Below are 14,269 nucleotides of genomic sequence, written 5' to 3' on the forward strand. Positions count from 1 at the left end.
GAAAGAGAGAGAAAGGGGAAGAAAAATAATAATACTGCGAAATGTTATGGAAAGTTTGGTGAGAAAATGTGGAAAAACCCATTAGAATTGTGCATGATTACTGAGTGGTTTAGTTTATGAAGTATGGCAAATAGGACTAGGTCCATTAAATAAAACAACCTCGGGTTCTGATTGTTTTTGACACTTTGGAAAAATATGTGGAATTGGAAAATAAACTGAAAATAACAATAACTTTATATGATTCAATTAGGAATTGGGCCATTTGATTATGATTGTTTTTCCAAACTCTCCCGGATACGGACAACTTTGAACCGAGGGATCAATTGGGAATTAGCTTTTTGGTTGATCGAATCTTAGGTGAGACATCACTACTGTAGTTTTTTGGTAGTAATACATAAAAAAGTGGGCGGCTCATTCGGTGTGCAACCTGCCTGTCAAATTGGGCGGCGGGAAGGTGAAAGGGTAATCGGATGGGCAGTTACAAAGAGTTGTCACTTGTACAAGAGACAATGGCTTTTGCTCAGAAGATTTAGGTTGAAGGTGTCACATTAGAGTGTAGCATTGAATTATGAACGGGTTCGGTTTCTTGCGGAAATCACTATCCTTTTACTATGTCCAATATTAAAACAATTATTTGTGGGTGATCATTCTTTAGCCAAACTGCAATTTTGAACTTACTATGCTACAGTATCCTGCAAGAATAGTATGATTCAAATCTGGAAGTCATTCCACATGACCTACCGTAATCCTATCTCCCAAGACCACTAGTTTCAAATAGAAGAAGTACCTGAGGACTCAATTTACGGCTGCCACTTAATCTTCATTTACAAGTCGTTTTCGGTCGCGGTTGTCGAATGCCCATTTCACAAAACAATGAGCCATTTTCGGCGCTCATCAAACGGTCGTTTTTTGTAAGAGTGTGTAAGTACTGCTAGTGGGAGGCGTTCTCTCTTTTTAAATGTCACTGATCCGAACGCATGATTAGGAGACCGCAAAAAGTATGTAAAAGAATGAAAGAGGAGGGGCGAAGGTAATCCGGTGGTGAACGGAAGTGATTGACTAGGTACTGGGATTACGGTGAAGGTGTTTGAACAAATAGAGGGAGCATCTTGAGTCTTAATCGAATGATTAACATGAAATAGGCGGAAGTTGAAAGAGAAAGAGAAGAGCGACACAGGTATTTACATGATTAAGTGTACTATGGGAACATCGAATAAAGGGAAACTGTTCAAGATTCTCTTAATACAAATTAATGCAACCTGCGGGGAATTAAGAAAAAGTTACATTCTGAAAAAAATCTAAAATTGAGTAGATGATTTTCAAAACAACTTCAAGATTTTGTTGCTTTTCATAAGAACATTTTGGTACTGTTTGTTGCTGTATTGTTGAAGATAAAATTATTTGACAACAGATGAGAAAACGTTCTAAAATAAATAAAAATCACAAAATTATAGATGTGTACTTGTTTAACACCTTCTTGTGCTTTTTTTCCTGTCCTTCCACATTCTTTTCGATTTGAACATTTATTGACGATGTCTCCACCCACGCGTTGAAAGTTATAGTCTTTTGTTTCTTCTTCTTCTTCTTTTTCTGCAAAGTACACCCCAGCCTCTTCTTTTCTCTTTTCCTTCTTCACCCTATCCCGGGTAAGGGTGATAAAACAATGATTTACCCTCTTCAAATCTTTTTTTTGGACGACGGACTCGTAAAAAACTAGGTAGACCGTTCGTGCCTTCTATTTTCTTCGATGTCACAAATCATTGGGCCTCCGACGTCGACGAAGTCAGTTTTCTGTCGGTGAGATGAAACATAAAAGAGACACCCGACTAGGTGGGCTTCTTAAATGATCACACTTTTTTGTCAGTTTTTGGGGGAAAAAAGAGGAAAGAGTGGACACAGATACGGTATTTTGGATTTCGAACTTATTTTTCCTAATAATATTGAAGATGTCGGTGCTTCAAAGGGTGCGACAATTTACAAAAACTCAAATTCAAAGACATTTCTTCTCATCTAAAAATTCGAATTCCAGAAAATTGGGTCTAGACTTTGGAAATTTTAATTAAGGGATAGTCCAAGACACAGTAACTAGCGTGCTAGTTTCTCAGAACACTATACTGTATTTCTTCTCATCTAGCATTCCTAATTTCAGAAAAATGGGTCTAGATTTTGGAAAGTAATGTATCTTCGGAATTGTTAAGACTATCTCTCGAAAACCTAATGCAAATTGTGTCGCGAGATTAAAGGTGCACCTGCTAAATTGCTATCAATAAATATGTTTTTTTCAGCCAGTCTCTTAAACTTGAATCAACGAAAACCACTTGTCGAACAAAAACGAGAAAATCCCTGCTGCCAGGAATCTATAATTACTTTCGGAATTCTCGGGAGTTCCAGACAAAGTGACTGTCCAGAGACTGATATTTAAAAAGTAGTTATATTAGCTTATCACCCAAAAAAGAAATCAAGTCAGTTAGAAAAAATCAAGTCGTACTATTTCATCTATTTCTGACCAACTAATACTTTGAAGTTTTCTCTTTTTCCGAATTTAAAAAAGTCAAAAAGTATGAAAAGTAGAATGATTCAAACAGAAATTCATTCACAAAGAAGTACCGGTCAAAATAAAAAATCATTGGCTCATCGCTTATAAAGCCGGATGCTCAAAACGAAAGGTTTATTGCACGGTATTACGTACAAATAAATTAGGTGTGGGGGGTGGGGAGTGGTTGGAAATGAACTTGATGGATCATGGTTGGGGCAAAATAAATTAGGGAAGAAATAATTAGAAGAAGAGGAGAACATATTTGAGTTAGTGTTTGTGGGAAGTTGGACGAGCCACGTAGAAGATTGTGGCAGAGAGAGCAGTGGCAACAACGGTTCCGATTCCGAGGAAAGAAGCGAATCCAATTGGTGTCAAGCAGATTCCACTGGATGAGACACGACGACGGACGTCTTCTTCAGAGACGAGGGCGGCGGCTTCTGGAGCAGATGGGTTGGCTCCCTGAATTGATTTTTGATTAGTTTCTGAATATTGTTTTAGCTTTACCTCCATGATGTCCAAAGTGTTGATCTCAACACGAACATCGAGGATTCCTTCATTCTCTCCGAATGATCTCTTCTTTCTGAGTAATCTCAATTGAGCGAGATTTGCACGAGCAACTGCTGGAGCTGCTGGAGCGGCGGCTGGAGCAGCGGCTGGAACTGCAGCGGCGGCTGGAGAGGCTGCCGGTGCTTCTTCAGCTCCAGCTTGAGCGATTGGAGCTGCAGCGGCATGAGCTCCTCCAGCACCGGCTTGCTTGACTGCTCCGAATCCTTGTGGCTCAGAGCATGTTGGACGTGCACATTCACTTCCTGGATCCTTGATAGTGATAGAGATTTGGCATTGGTAGAAGAGTTGAGAGCGATCAGCGTATTTGTAGACGTGAGCTTCTTGTCCAGCCATCAAATCAGTTGGGTACTCCAAGTTATTGAGCAAAAATTTGTCAAGAGCACATCCCTCCTCGTTGAGGATTTGAACGGTGTCACCATTTCCATCATCGACTGTGCAAGAGTGAACAACAGCACAGAAAGTGTCAGTTGTCTCTGAATCACACGTCCATTTGTGGTAAACTTGTTGTCCAATGGTAGCGAACTGGATTGGTTGTCCTGATGGTCCTCCATCAAGAATCTCGTATTTACAGACTGGCATTGGAACAACTTGAGTCTGGAAGGCGGTGGTAAGGTCTGAAACCTCGATTTGAGTCGAGACGGTTTTGTCGGATTCCATGTAGAAGCATTGGATACGGTAGGCGCTGAAAAGAATGGAAATGTCAAGAGATTTTTGAAATGTTTGTTTCGTTCGTCGAGAAAACAGAAATAAACAAAAAAGTCCCTAGTTTTTTCTGCATTTTCAATTTCGGAGTTGTCTTTTTTTTTTCTTTAATTCATTTCAAAATCTTTCTTCTATTATTAAATGTTCTGTGAAGCGTGCTCATTTTCTGGATGATCTAAAAGCGAGGGCGTCGGAGAACAACTGACTCATAGCTCGCCTCGAGCCATCGAATATTCAATTCTTCTTTTTTTCTCTTGTTTTTTTTTTGTTTTGTTTCCCGTCCCCCGAATAAACAGACATACCGATCGACTTTGGTAACAAATTGAGGATGGAATGAGATGACAACAGTTGTGGAAACAAATACTCCCTTTGGATTGAGTGAACGAGTACGGGCAGTGTTACATGAATCGAATGGAAGTTCAATTCCAGCAACTTGACGACCTCCTTCATCGGATCGGCAACCTGCTTGATCGTAGAGTCCCTTCACATAGACGTGTCCCTCGAATGGATTACGAGTGTTGAAGTTCACTGGAATTGTATTTTCGGGTTGTTTCTGACCTAACACTGGGATAGTATGTTACCAGGATACAGGTGTCCCCCTTTATCAACTTCAATCAAACTTGTTTGATTATTCCTTAACAAGCCTTTCAAAATTCTGCGCTCATGACGCACTGGTCCCGTTCGTTCTATCTCGAAATCTCACTCTTAATGAGCCGTGACTCGTAGACATCCGAAAAGCAAACTCCCTACTATCCTAATTTGAAACGGAATTTCGTAAAATCGGAAGGAAACAAGTTACTAATTTTCGAATTTCCTTATTTTCGAAAAATCTTTGGTCAGAATTTCGAAAGCAAACATAAGCGGATTAGGACATGTTGCTTTCAGTTTTTCTCGTAGATGAAATGTTGCAAAAGGAAATGAGAGAGAGAAGGCTCAAAAATTGAAGACCAAGGCTACGCTGGAGGTTTTGGAAGGTATAGAATCAGTATAGATGGATTTTTCTAAAGAAATAATTTAAACAATGGTTCAAAAATTATAACTAAACGATCTGGATTAAAATTTTTTTTAAATGCTGAAAAGTATACCAGTGATGGAGTTTGGTCCGCATTCGACCTCTGGCTCTCCTTCCACATTGTTATCGACTGGAATTGCAGTTGCCGAGAGAACAAGTGCAGCCAGACAGATGATCGGTTTCCACGTCATCTGGGATTCCAGAAATATTTTGAATTTTAATACGAATAGATATAATTTAAATGAGATACAAAAAATAAGAAGAAAAACAAGAAAAAGCAAGAAAAGCTTGAGAAACTTTAGGAAAGAAAGAAAGGAAACAGTAAGAATGGAATGTGAATTAAGAAATAACAAGTGTTAGGGAACTTGGTTAATACTGGATAATATAATGTTTGGCAATTGAGATGCGTATTGTTCGCAGTCATCATTATCCTCTTTCTTCTTCTTGTTTAGGCCCCCGATTAAGGAAAAGAATAATATCAATAGTGGTGACGGCGTCTTTATACCACATCTACAGTAATGTATCATTTCTAGCTGGTTCTTGCTCGTTCCTCTGCCCGCCCCAAGCAGCTTGTTCGCAAGAAACAGGGCGCGCCAAGGCATATCGCCACCCCGAACGATCCAACTGGATTACTGTGTTGTTACCACTTTCCAATCTCTAATTAATCATTTTAATCTGACACCCCTCGGCCCGAAGTCTTTTTTGGCTGCAGCCTTTCCTCTCTCCTATTTTGGATATGAGGGAACGAGTCATCCCCCGTTTCTCTCCGTTTACTACTTTTTATTGTTTTCTTTGCCATTCGACACTTATCGTTTATTATGATCTCCGAACAGCTTACGAGTACAACACAAACATATTGACAACTTACTATTGAAGGGAGTTCCGCGTCTGTTTCTATCTGAAAATGACGTCTTCATTGAGGGACCGACGCAGCACAAAGGAGTCCCCAGAGAGAGTGTTCCACGTCAGTTTCAGATTGTCTATCAACCTTCAGAAATAGTCTCAAAAATCAAGATATGAAGTAACTACGATGACGATGTGACAGAAGCTGATGATCTTCTGACAAAATTTCGGATGAAAACAAGTTTTGTTCGATCTAACTTGTACTTTCTGATGATCAAGAAATCGTGGATTTTTGAAGTCGGGGAGGAAGTATTGGTCAAAAAATATATCTGAAAACGATCAAGGTGCATGCCAACAAGCTGACGGACAACAATGATTTGGTAAACTCGTACATATATCTCGATCCAAGAATGTTTCATTGTCTCTTGCGTATGAGTTTGTGAAAAAAGACACTTTCTGTTGTTTCCAATTCTGAAAACTAAAAAGATCCTTAATTTTTTTAAAGAACTCCCATTGAAAAGTTATACTCCTTTCCCTTTAAAAATTCAATTTTCTCGAAGATTTCTCAAATCTATTTGAACATCACCAGGAATCTCTTCCCGTCTTGTGTGATATCATTTCTAAAAATTTTGAACTGGAAAGATCAGCTTGTCACTACTAGATAATGAATACAACTTCTCCTCATGAGCTTTTCCTTAAAATCGACGAAGCCGCAAGTCAACTTTCTGTATTTTCTTCTTGATTATTCTGAGAAATTCAACTTTTTTTTTTCCAGATTAATCATAAGTTGTCTGTCTGCAGTTCCAACTTGTTTAATTTTGGATTATGACTTCATTTCACGTGTTGTTCTTTCCTTGGAAAAGTCAAGAAAAATTGGAAAAGACAAGAACATTTACAGAATATGTTGAAAGGTTTCTCTCGGAAAAAGATAGATGTCGGTTTTAGATTTTCGAGAGATATTTTGAGAATGGATATATGTCATTTGATCGAAGTTCTAAGGAAAGACACATGCTCAATTCTGAAAGTATGCTGAAAAAGCTTCATGTTTCTGGATTACCAACTTTGATTACGAACACGTCATTGGCGGTGGGAACCGTATATTGGTATTTTAAGAAGGATCCAGAATCGTTTGCTCCATTCTTTTATTGTTACTTCCCTGCTTCTGGAGTCATTCCTCATGAGACTGTTAAAATGTTTATTTTCTTAACTTGTGAAATCGTTGTTCTCCAACTGGTTCTTATCATTGGTTCGTTCTGCATAAGCCAACAAAAAAACTTATTTGCGAAATAAGGAAAAGCCTTTTGACAGTATCATAAAATGGTTGTTAAGATAACAAAACAGTTTCTCTCTATTATCATTTTTATCCGTCACGTACTCTGATAATCTCTTCTCATTAAATATAATTGTCGAAGCAGTAATGATGCAAGAAAGCATGAACTGGTTTCTCCTCCGAGAGTAGTGACCCCTTCTTCGTCTTTTCTCCGTGGATCTCGTATCTATGTATTCCCATAAAGAATCTAGGGGAGATGCTCATCTAAAAACTGCAGGTGTTACTACGATTACTACGTAACACATCCGCTTTTCTCAATTAAATCAGTTCGTTGTTTTTTATCTGATTCGATATTTCCGGAGACAAAATGTGGCCTTCGAAATAAAAGAATATTTCTCCTTCACGCAGTTGTTGTTTTGATCACTTGTGTTGTCTTACTCGGTTTCTCTACATTCTTCAAACTGGTTCAACATCCCCCTTCAGCTTCATCGCAGTAACTTTATGCCAATGATTGTTTCGCTCTCCCCCCGTTCCTTTGACGGACGAAATGACCATTTCATGGAAAGTTCAAGGAAAGAGGGATAAAGATCTAAGTGTACATATGGATACATTTTCGAATTGCTTACGTGACGCTAGAGGGAACTAAATTACTTTCTTCCGGCTAATCGCTACCTAAAGTTGTACTCAGTTTTTGACGTCAGCAAAATATTAAAAACTCGAAATAACTTTACTGGTGTGGGAAGCAGTTTGTATCGGGAAGATACAAAGTCCGAATTGTTCTGACACGCTTCTTCGGATCTTTGGAACTTGGAAGATCGGAAATGAAAAATAAAAAATTGTGTAAATTGGCTGTAATCGGTGTTCCGATTAGAGGAAAGTAACATAGCAAAGATTAAAAATTGTTCGAATCAAAAACTTTTTTGAGAGATTTCAATGAAGCCAAAGTAACAAGATAAACGACGAATTTGTAAAGTTAAAAATATTTGTAAAGTTAAAAATATAGATTTTAAGAAAACTAAATGTGTTTTATACGTATGAGCAAACGAATTCCTCTCTGGATGGCGACTTTTCAATAAACTGTACCAGCTTCTCAGATTGTTTAAAAAATGAAAAGTCAACGTTTTCCTTTTTTGAACCACTATCATTGCACAACAGCGCTCCACTGAAATCCTACTGAAAATTGCTGATTTTCTGTGCGTTGTGTTTCTGCTTACTCAACTGTGTTCAGATTCGGTGGGGCAGAAACCACATCTTTTAAGTATGGACTAAAAAAATAATCTTAAATCGTCTCCATTTGAAAACCAGGCAAATGTTCTAAACTTCTTCCTGTTCGAGAACGAACATTTTTGTACAGTAGTCACTAGACAGGACGGTGATGATGTCACTTCCAGATCAAACACGATGACGCTGATATTTGAGGCTCTGATCTCCTGCTGTATGTGCAACATTGTTCACGTATCTTTTTTTCAAAATATCTAAACTAGACGAGGAAGTGAGGTGGCAAGTCTGATTGATTAAAAGAGCATAAATCGGACAGCTCGCATAGAATGACTCAGTTACCTGACTTTTGGAAAATTGCTTTTTTGGAAGAAAAACAGGATGAGATCAAGTTGGCTTGATCTGGATTGAAACATCACAAAAAAAGCTTTTGTAGCACGATGGATGATCCAATTTGTTTTACACCATTGACGCACATTTTGGATTACTGTAGCAGTGACCTGTTTTCGGAAAAAATATAAACTTGTTTTGGTTCTGCTATTTCAGGTTTCTTTGCTCGCTGGTCACTTTGGTCTATTTCTGAATTCCTCGAGTATTTTTTGGTCTGAAAACTCTGAAATTTCAGAAAACACGTGGAATGTTGTGTTCTGTTCCCTTTTCTATCTGTCTCACTCCCAAAACGTTTATCCTCTTGTGGGTTTTCTCCACCCAAATTTAGATCCCTCGTTTTACGTAATCATTGGTTTACGAGACCAGAAAAAGAAGGTTCTCAACTTTGCAACCAGTCACACCAGGTTTAAAAGTGATGCCATTTTTTTGAACTTGCTGGATCCATTCGAGTGGAATCTGATTTCTCTTCTGGATATCCTTGACTCAAGTTCAAACTATCGCCGCCTCCCCCTTTTTTTCTTTTTCCTGTTGACCACCAGCCCCTTTTTTCCGAAAAAAGAGAAAATCATGCGGAACTTTTAAGCGGGAACTCGAAAGTGAAGGAGGAGTAGGAGGATGATAATTCGAATTAATTTCTAGTCGTTTATCTCAACCAACAGATCCGAGACCCTGCTTGTTTTTTTTCATTTCCAGAATTGCAACATCCTTCGCTCCCATCAATTAGTGCATTTCTAGAGACTGTGTGACGACAAGAAGGCGTGAAAACAGAGAGCAGAAGTAATGATGGAATGACGTCTTCTGGGTTATCTGACATTACGATCATCGTTCTTTAGTAATGGGTCTAAAGGCGACGTAGAGTGATGTCAAGGTACGGAAGTGTTGAATAGAGCAGGTACTGCAAAAATATTTTTGAGAGAGAAGCGAAAACAAAAGCAATTGTTAAACGGAGAAGTAATCTAAGCTTCAGAAGATTTGAACGTTCAAAACGATCCAGACGTTCAATCAGTGAGACGTCAATCCTGGTTATTATAGTAGCACGGAGAAGCGCAAAACATGAAACAAGGAAAAACACAGACTTTTGAGTTGTTATCTTTGGTGTTGGTATGTGGATAAATCCGAATCTGGAGCGTATCGAAAATCAAAATGATTCATAGGGCCTCCGCAAGAAATTGTTTTGTGTTGACATAAAAAACGATTGGATTATGCATATAGGATTGTCTGGAATACGGTAACCAAGATAGGTTATAACATTGAATTTCTTGGAACCAATACTGAAGTTTCCAAACTTTCTGATTCCAAATCTGCTTTTAATATCTCTGAATCCAGAGGACATTCTCTCTGTTGAATATTTCAACAAGTCTCATCTCATTTTAGATTCCTTACGTTTGCGGAAGTCACACTCTCAACTTTCATCTTTCATATTTCTTTGATACCATAACCCCTTTTCCACTCGAATATTCTCGTCAGGAAAAAATGACGAAATTTGAGTTTTGAACCACGCCTAGTTTGGAACACTTGAGCCAACTTCTTAGAGTTTATGTCTTCTCTTGCGATCTTCGAAAATCAGACAAGGTGGACATAATCAGAAAATAGGATCCCTTTTGCGACGTTTGCTGCATTCCAGTGTCTAAGTGCAGCAATCTTGTCAGGAGACCCATCTTAATCATGTTACCAACGAAAGAACTCTGATGACACACTCCGTTTTTTTCTTCTCCTTATTTAGTTCCGTTGTCGTTACGTCCTTCTCAGGAGAGAGATCTAATCAGCTTTTCCGATTTGTCCCCCCTCCTTTTCTTGCGGTTCTCTTATTTATTTCCTTGTTTTGAAATACATATGAATATATTAATGAAAATATTTGTGAACAAGTCAAAAAATAATGTTTATTCTGTTTCCAGAGGTTACCTTTAACGATATGTGTGTCGTTGTTTTTGACGTAGAAGTTTATTTTAAGACAGAGAAAATAAGATTGAAAAAGCAAATGGGACATTTCTGGACACTATAAATTATTTTCTACGAACGTTCAAAATTTGCGGGGTTTCTGAATTACGTAGACCAGGAAATGACGGTTCTTAAGGATTGATGATGACTGATTTCTTTAATTCTAGGCTTACAGATAATCGAGGCTAGTGGGACGAGATGGCGAGATTCTAGGTGAGGATTAAGTGGTAACCTGTACTCCCTCAGAATTTTGAAACGAAATGATTGTCAGCCAACGGGTCAAGATATACTGATGCCTAACTTTCTGTTGTTATATTTCTAGAGCAGTAGACTCTGAATTGAGCTGTTTTGATAGCATATTCCCTACTGAAACTATACAATTCAGATCTAGCTCCCATGTAGACAAAACCGAAAATAGTAAGACATCATGTGCAAACAAGCTCTCGAACATATCTTTCCAGAGAGCAACAGCATCAGCACCCCAAGAGAAAGTAACATTTGTGCCAGACATTCCCTCGACAGATCAGTTGATGAATCTCTCGTTTTGCTAATGAGGATCACATGAAAGAGAAGTTTCCTTGCGTAGTAGTAGTAGTATTTGTTGATGATTACGCGTTACTATGTTTTTGCGTAATCTTTGAGCTGAAACTACCAGAAGAAGAAGCACACAATCTTTATTTTTGGTAGGCAAATTTTTTGGAAAACCAGTAAACAGGAACCAGAAAGAAATGAGAAAGACGTCGAAATGTGTGTTGTGTTCCACTTTTTGTCCTCCACCGCCGCACCATCCCAGGCACTTTGAAGTGCTCGAGGACAGGAACTTCTTTTGTGAAAAAACTTTCAGAGAAGGGTAAACACGATTAATTTCGGTTTTGTGGATAGTCAGACAGATTTCTCAAAGAGGATCACTCTCTGAATCCGGTTAGTTTTGATCTTATTGTTTTGGATAAACTGAGGATGAGAACATACTTTACTAGCCCCTCTGGACTTTGCCACTAGAAAAATAGTATTTCGTTTTGTACCAATTGATTTATGTGGCTTGACTGAAAGATTCCAGCTAAAAGAAATCTGAAAATTAAGTTTTCTGATGCTCATATTTATTTACGAAAACTATCGAAAACAGATTATTTTGCACTCGTTCTACTCAAGTGTTGAATAATGAACAAGGTTGAGCTTAGAACATGAAGATATGAGTAGAAGAAGACGTGCTCAGAATATTGTATGTGCTCATTCATCTTCCAAAAAAGACATTTATAGAACTAGGAACTTGTAGATATGTTGCCAAAAAAGAAGAAGAGAAATTGATGGAAAAAAAGGAAGAGGGTGGATGAAGAGGACAAGAATAAACAGAAGATGTCGACGTCATTACTCATTCTGGAGGAAATGATTTGATTATTATGTTCATTTACAAAAAAGGATATTTCCGTCGTGTGTGTCGTAATGGAACAAAAATGACCGAATTAGTTCCATTTTTAAAAGATGCAAACGTGCACTTGGCTCTGTGCCAAATGCGGCGTTTGAAGAAGATATTCAGAGAATCCATGACATAAAACATTCAAGAAGAATCTAAGCCATTTTGACCTGCAGACATGGGTTACAGTAATCCTTTGATCTGTCAAACTTCAAGCCCATTTTTGCTTTCGAATGCTAGTTTTCGGTCAAAAGTCTTTACTCTACTAATCCAATCAAATAGTATTCTTTCACAAATTTTGATACCTTTTTAACAATTTCTACGCATTCTTCAATACTAATACCTTTCGTAATCCTCATCTGTCGACGACTCCCACCTTCTAATTGATCTGTTTTCTGATATAACAAAAAAGTTGTCTTTGGTTTCTTTGAAACGCCTTCAGTCTCAAAAACGAACTTTCAGGTAATTTCAGAACGAACTGAAACAAACTTCATTGAAAAATAAGAAATATTTGTTTTCTAGTTTCAGCCTAAACCACATAAACACAACCACACTATACGAAAACCTTTTCTCTTTTTTGTGTTCCCCGGAACATTCCGAACACTTTTGGAATCATGCCAACCACCACTTCCTTGTTGTTAGAAAAAAGGAAAGTCTGCTCCTTAATTAGAAATCCTCAACTTGAATTTGAGTAGAAAGGGGACATGTTATATAGAAGGAAGTTATGTGTAATAACATCCCCTACACAACTATAAAATCTTGGATAAGCTGCAGATGTTCATCGCCCCGACTGTCGGATCAGCTCATTCTCTCTACAGAGCTGTTTCAGATGAGAGAGACACGGAACAAGAATGATGTAAGGGAAGGGGATTCATTGGCATTTGAATCCTGTTTGTTCCTGTGCGGTCTCTTGTGAGAAGATGTGAAGACGTCATTCTGAAATACAGATTGTTTTGTGAATCACTTGACAATGAATTGACATAAAATTACTATTTTCTCTTTTAGTCGTCCTCGTCAGAATCGCGTTTCTTTGGTTAACCTAAGTTTAGAAGCCACAGTGAATACGTCTGTGATAATTGTTATTTTTGAATATGGTTGAGGAAAAAGGTACACTAGACATCTCAGCTTCCGTGAACTGATTCGAGGAATTTGATAGAAGAAGGAAGAAGAAAAATGAAAATATTTAGTTTTGCATTCCAGATTAGTATTGCTTGAATGTTAAATTGGGAGCGTGAAGAACCCACTGAAGTTCGTAATTTCAGAACCTTGAGCTTGGTTTCTTGTCGACTTCTGATATCGATGATTATGTTGCAATCTCATTTTGAAATTCCAGAATCCTGTTGGTATTACCTACACCGTCGGATCCCAAATCTCCGTAGCCACTTTCAGCAAATCCACAAAATCAGATTAACCATATGGCAAATAAGTCCATAAGCCTGAAATATCATCACTTCGCAATTTAAAGGACGGAACTTCCGGTCTCATATGCAGCTTACGGTACTCCTCCTCGACTTTAAATTACTAAACACCTGTTAAGATGCTTTCAACAAATAAGCTCTCACAGTTAGTATTTTTCTGTTTTTGCTCTGACTAGAATGCACTGCTTTTCTATTTTCAGATGAAAACTTGAAACCCTATTTATAAAAATATCTAATTTCAGATAAGAGATATTTTAGACGTGTTCGTTTTATTCATTCATTAAAACATCGCTTTGTTTTTATGTCTTCTTCCATTCAGAAATCACTTTTGTATTGACAGAGTCAAGAGAAAAAAGATCAAGATTTAGTTCAGAGAACATTGTAATGTTGCCTTGTTGTGGAGTATCAGAAAACATGGAATGACGTGAGCAACGTCTTCTGGAGAATAAATTGAAGTGACCACCGGGAAGTTGTGTTTCATTTAAAATTAAAGATATTCAAATGATAGAGAAAAGTGTACGAGTTGTTGAGAGACGACGTCATTCCTCCCTCTCAAAAAGTTTTAGGAAAAGAGGAAGAGGATCAAGAATCGTTTTTGAACACCCGGGACGATGACTACTTCTTCGATGTCTTCTTCCACTTCTTCTTAATTTCAGGAGCTTCGAAACACTGAAGCAACAGGAAACGAGGAAGTGCTCTGGGCGTCCGTGCTCTCTTTTTGCTCTATTCTCGCTTATGTGTGTGTATGTATATGCTATGTGTGTATGTGCATCTCGCCGCCCAAAGAGGCAAGAGACGAGTTATTTTTTATTAGAAATCCCCGCCTGCCTGTGTTGAAGCCACGCCCCTTTTTTAGACGCCGCCCGCCGCCCAGCGGTCTGGTGTCACCCCACAGTGTCGCCCACCACGTATTCTGTGCAATGTGTTACGAGCCATCAACCTCATCTGTTCCTCCCCCAAACTG

General features: G+C 38.2%; 1 protein-coding gene across 1 annotated transcript; it reads right to left on the reverse strand.

Annotated features, from left to right (window-relative positions):
- Positions 1-2,803: 2,803 nt before the first annotated feature.
- Positions 2,804-5,008, reverse strand: GCK72_005380 (uncharacterized protein; the record flags this gene model as incomplete). Its single annotated transcript, XM_053725157.1, has 4 exons — positions 2,804-2,995; positions 3,041-3,785; positions 4,108-4,333; positions 4,891-5,008. 4 exons carry the CDS (start codon positions 5,006-5,008, stop codon positions 2,804-2,806), a joined length of 1,281 nt encoding a protein of 426 aa, XP_053589351.1.
- Between the last annotated feature and the right edge of the window lie 9,261 nt (positions 5,009-14,269).

This window comes from Caenorhabditis remanei, chromosome II (genome assembly GCF_010183535.1).
Source record: "Caenorhabditis remanei strain PX506 chromosome II, whole genome shotgun sequence".
Taxonomy (NCBI): domain Eukaryota; kingdom Metazoa; phylum Nematoda; class Chromadorea; order Rhabditida; family Rhabditidae; genus Caenorhabditis; species Caenorhabditis remanei.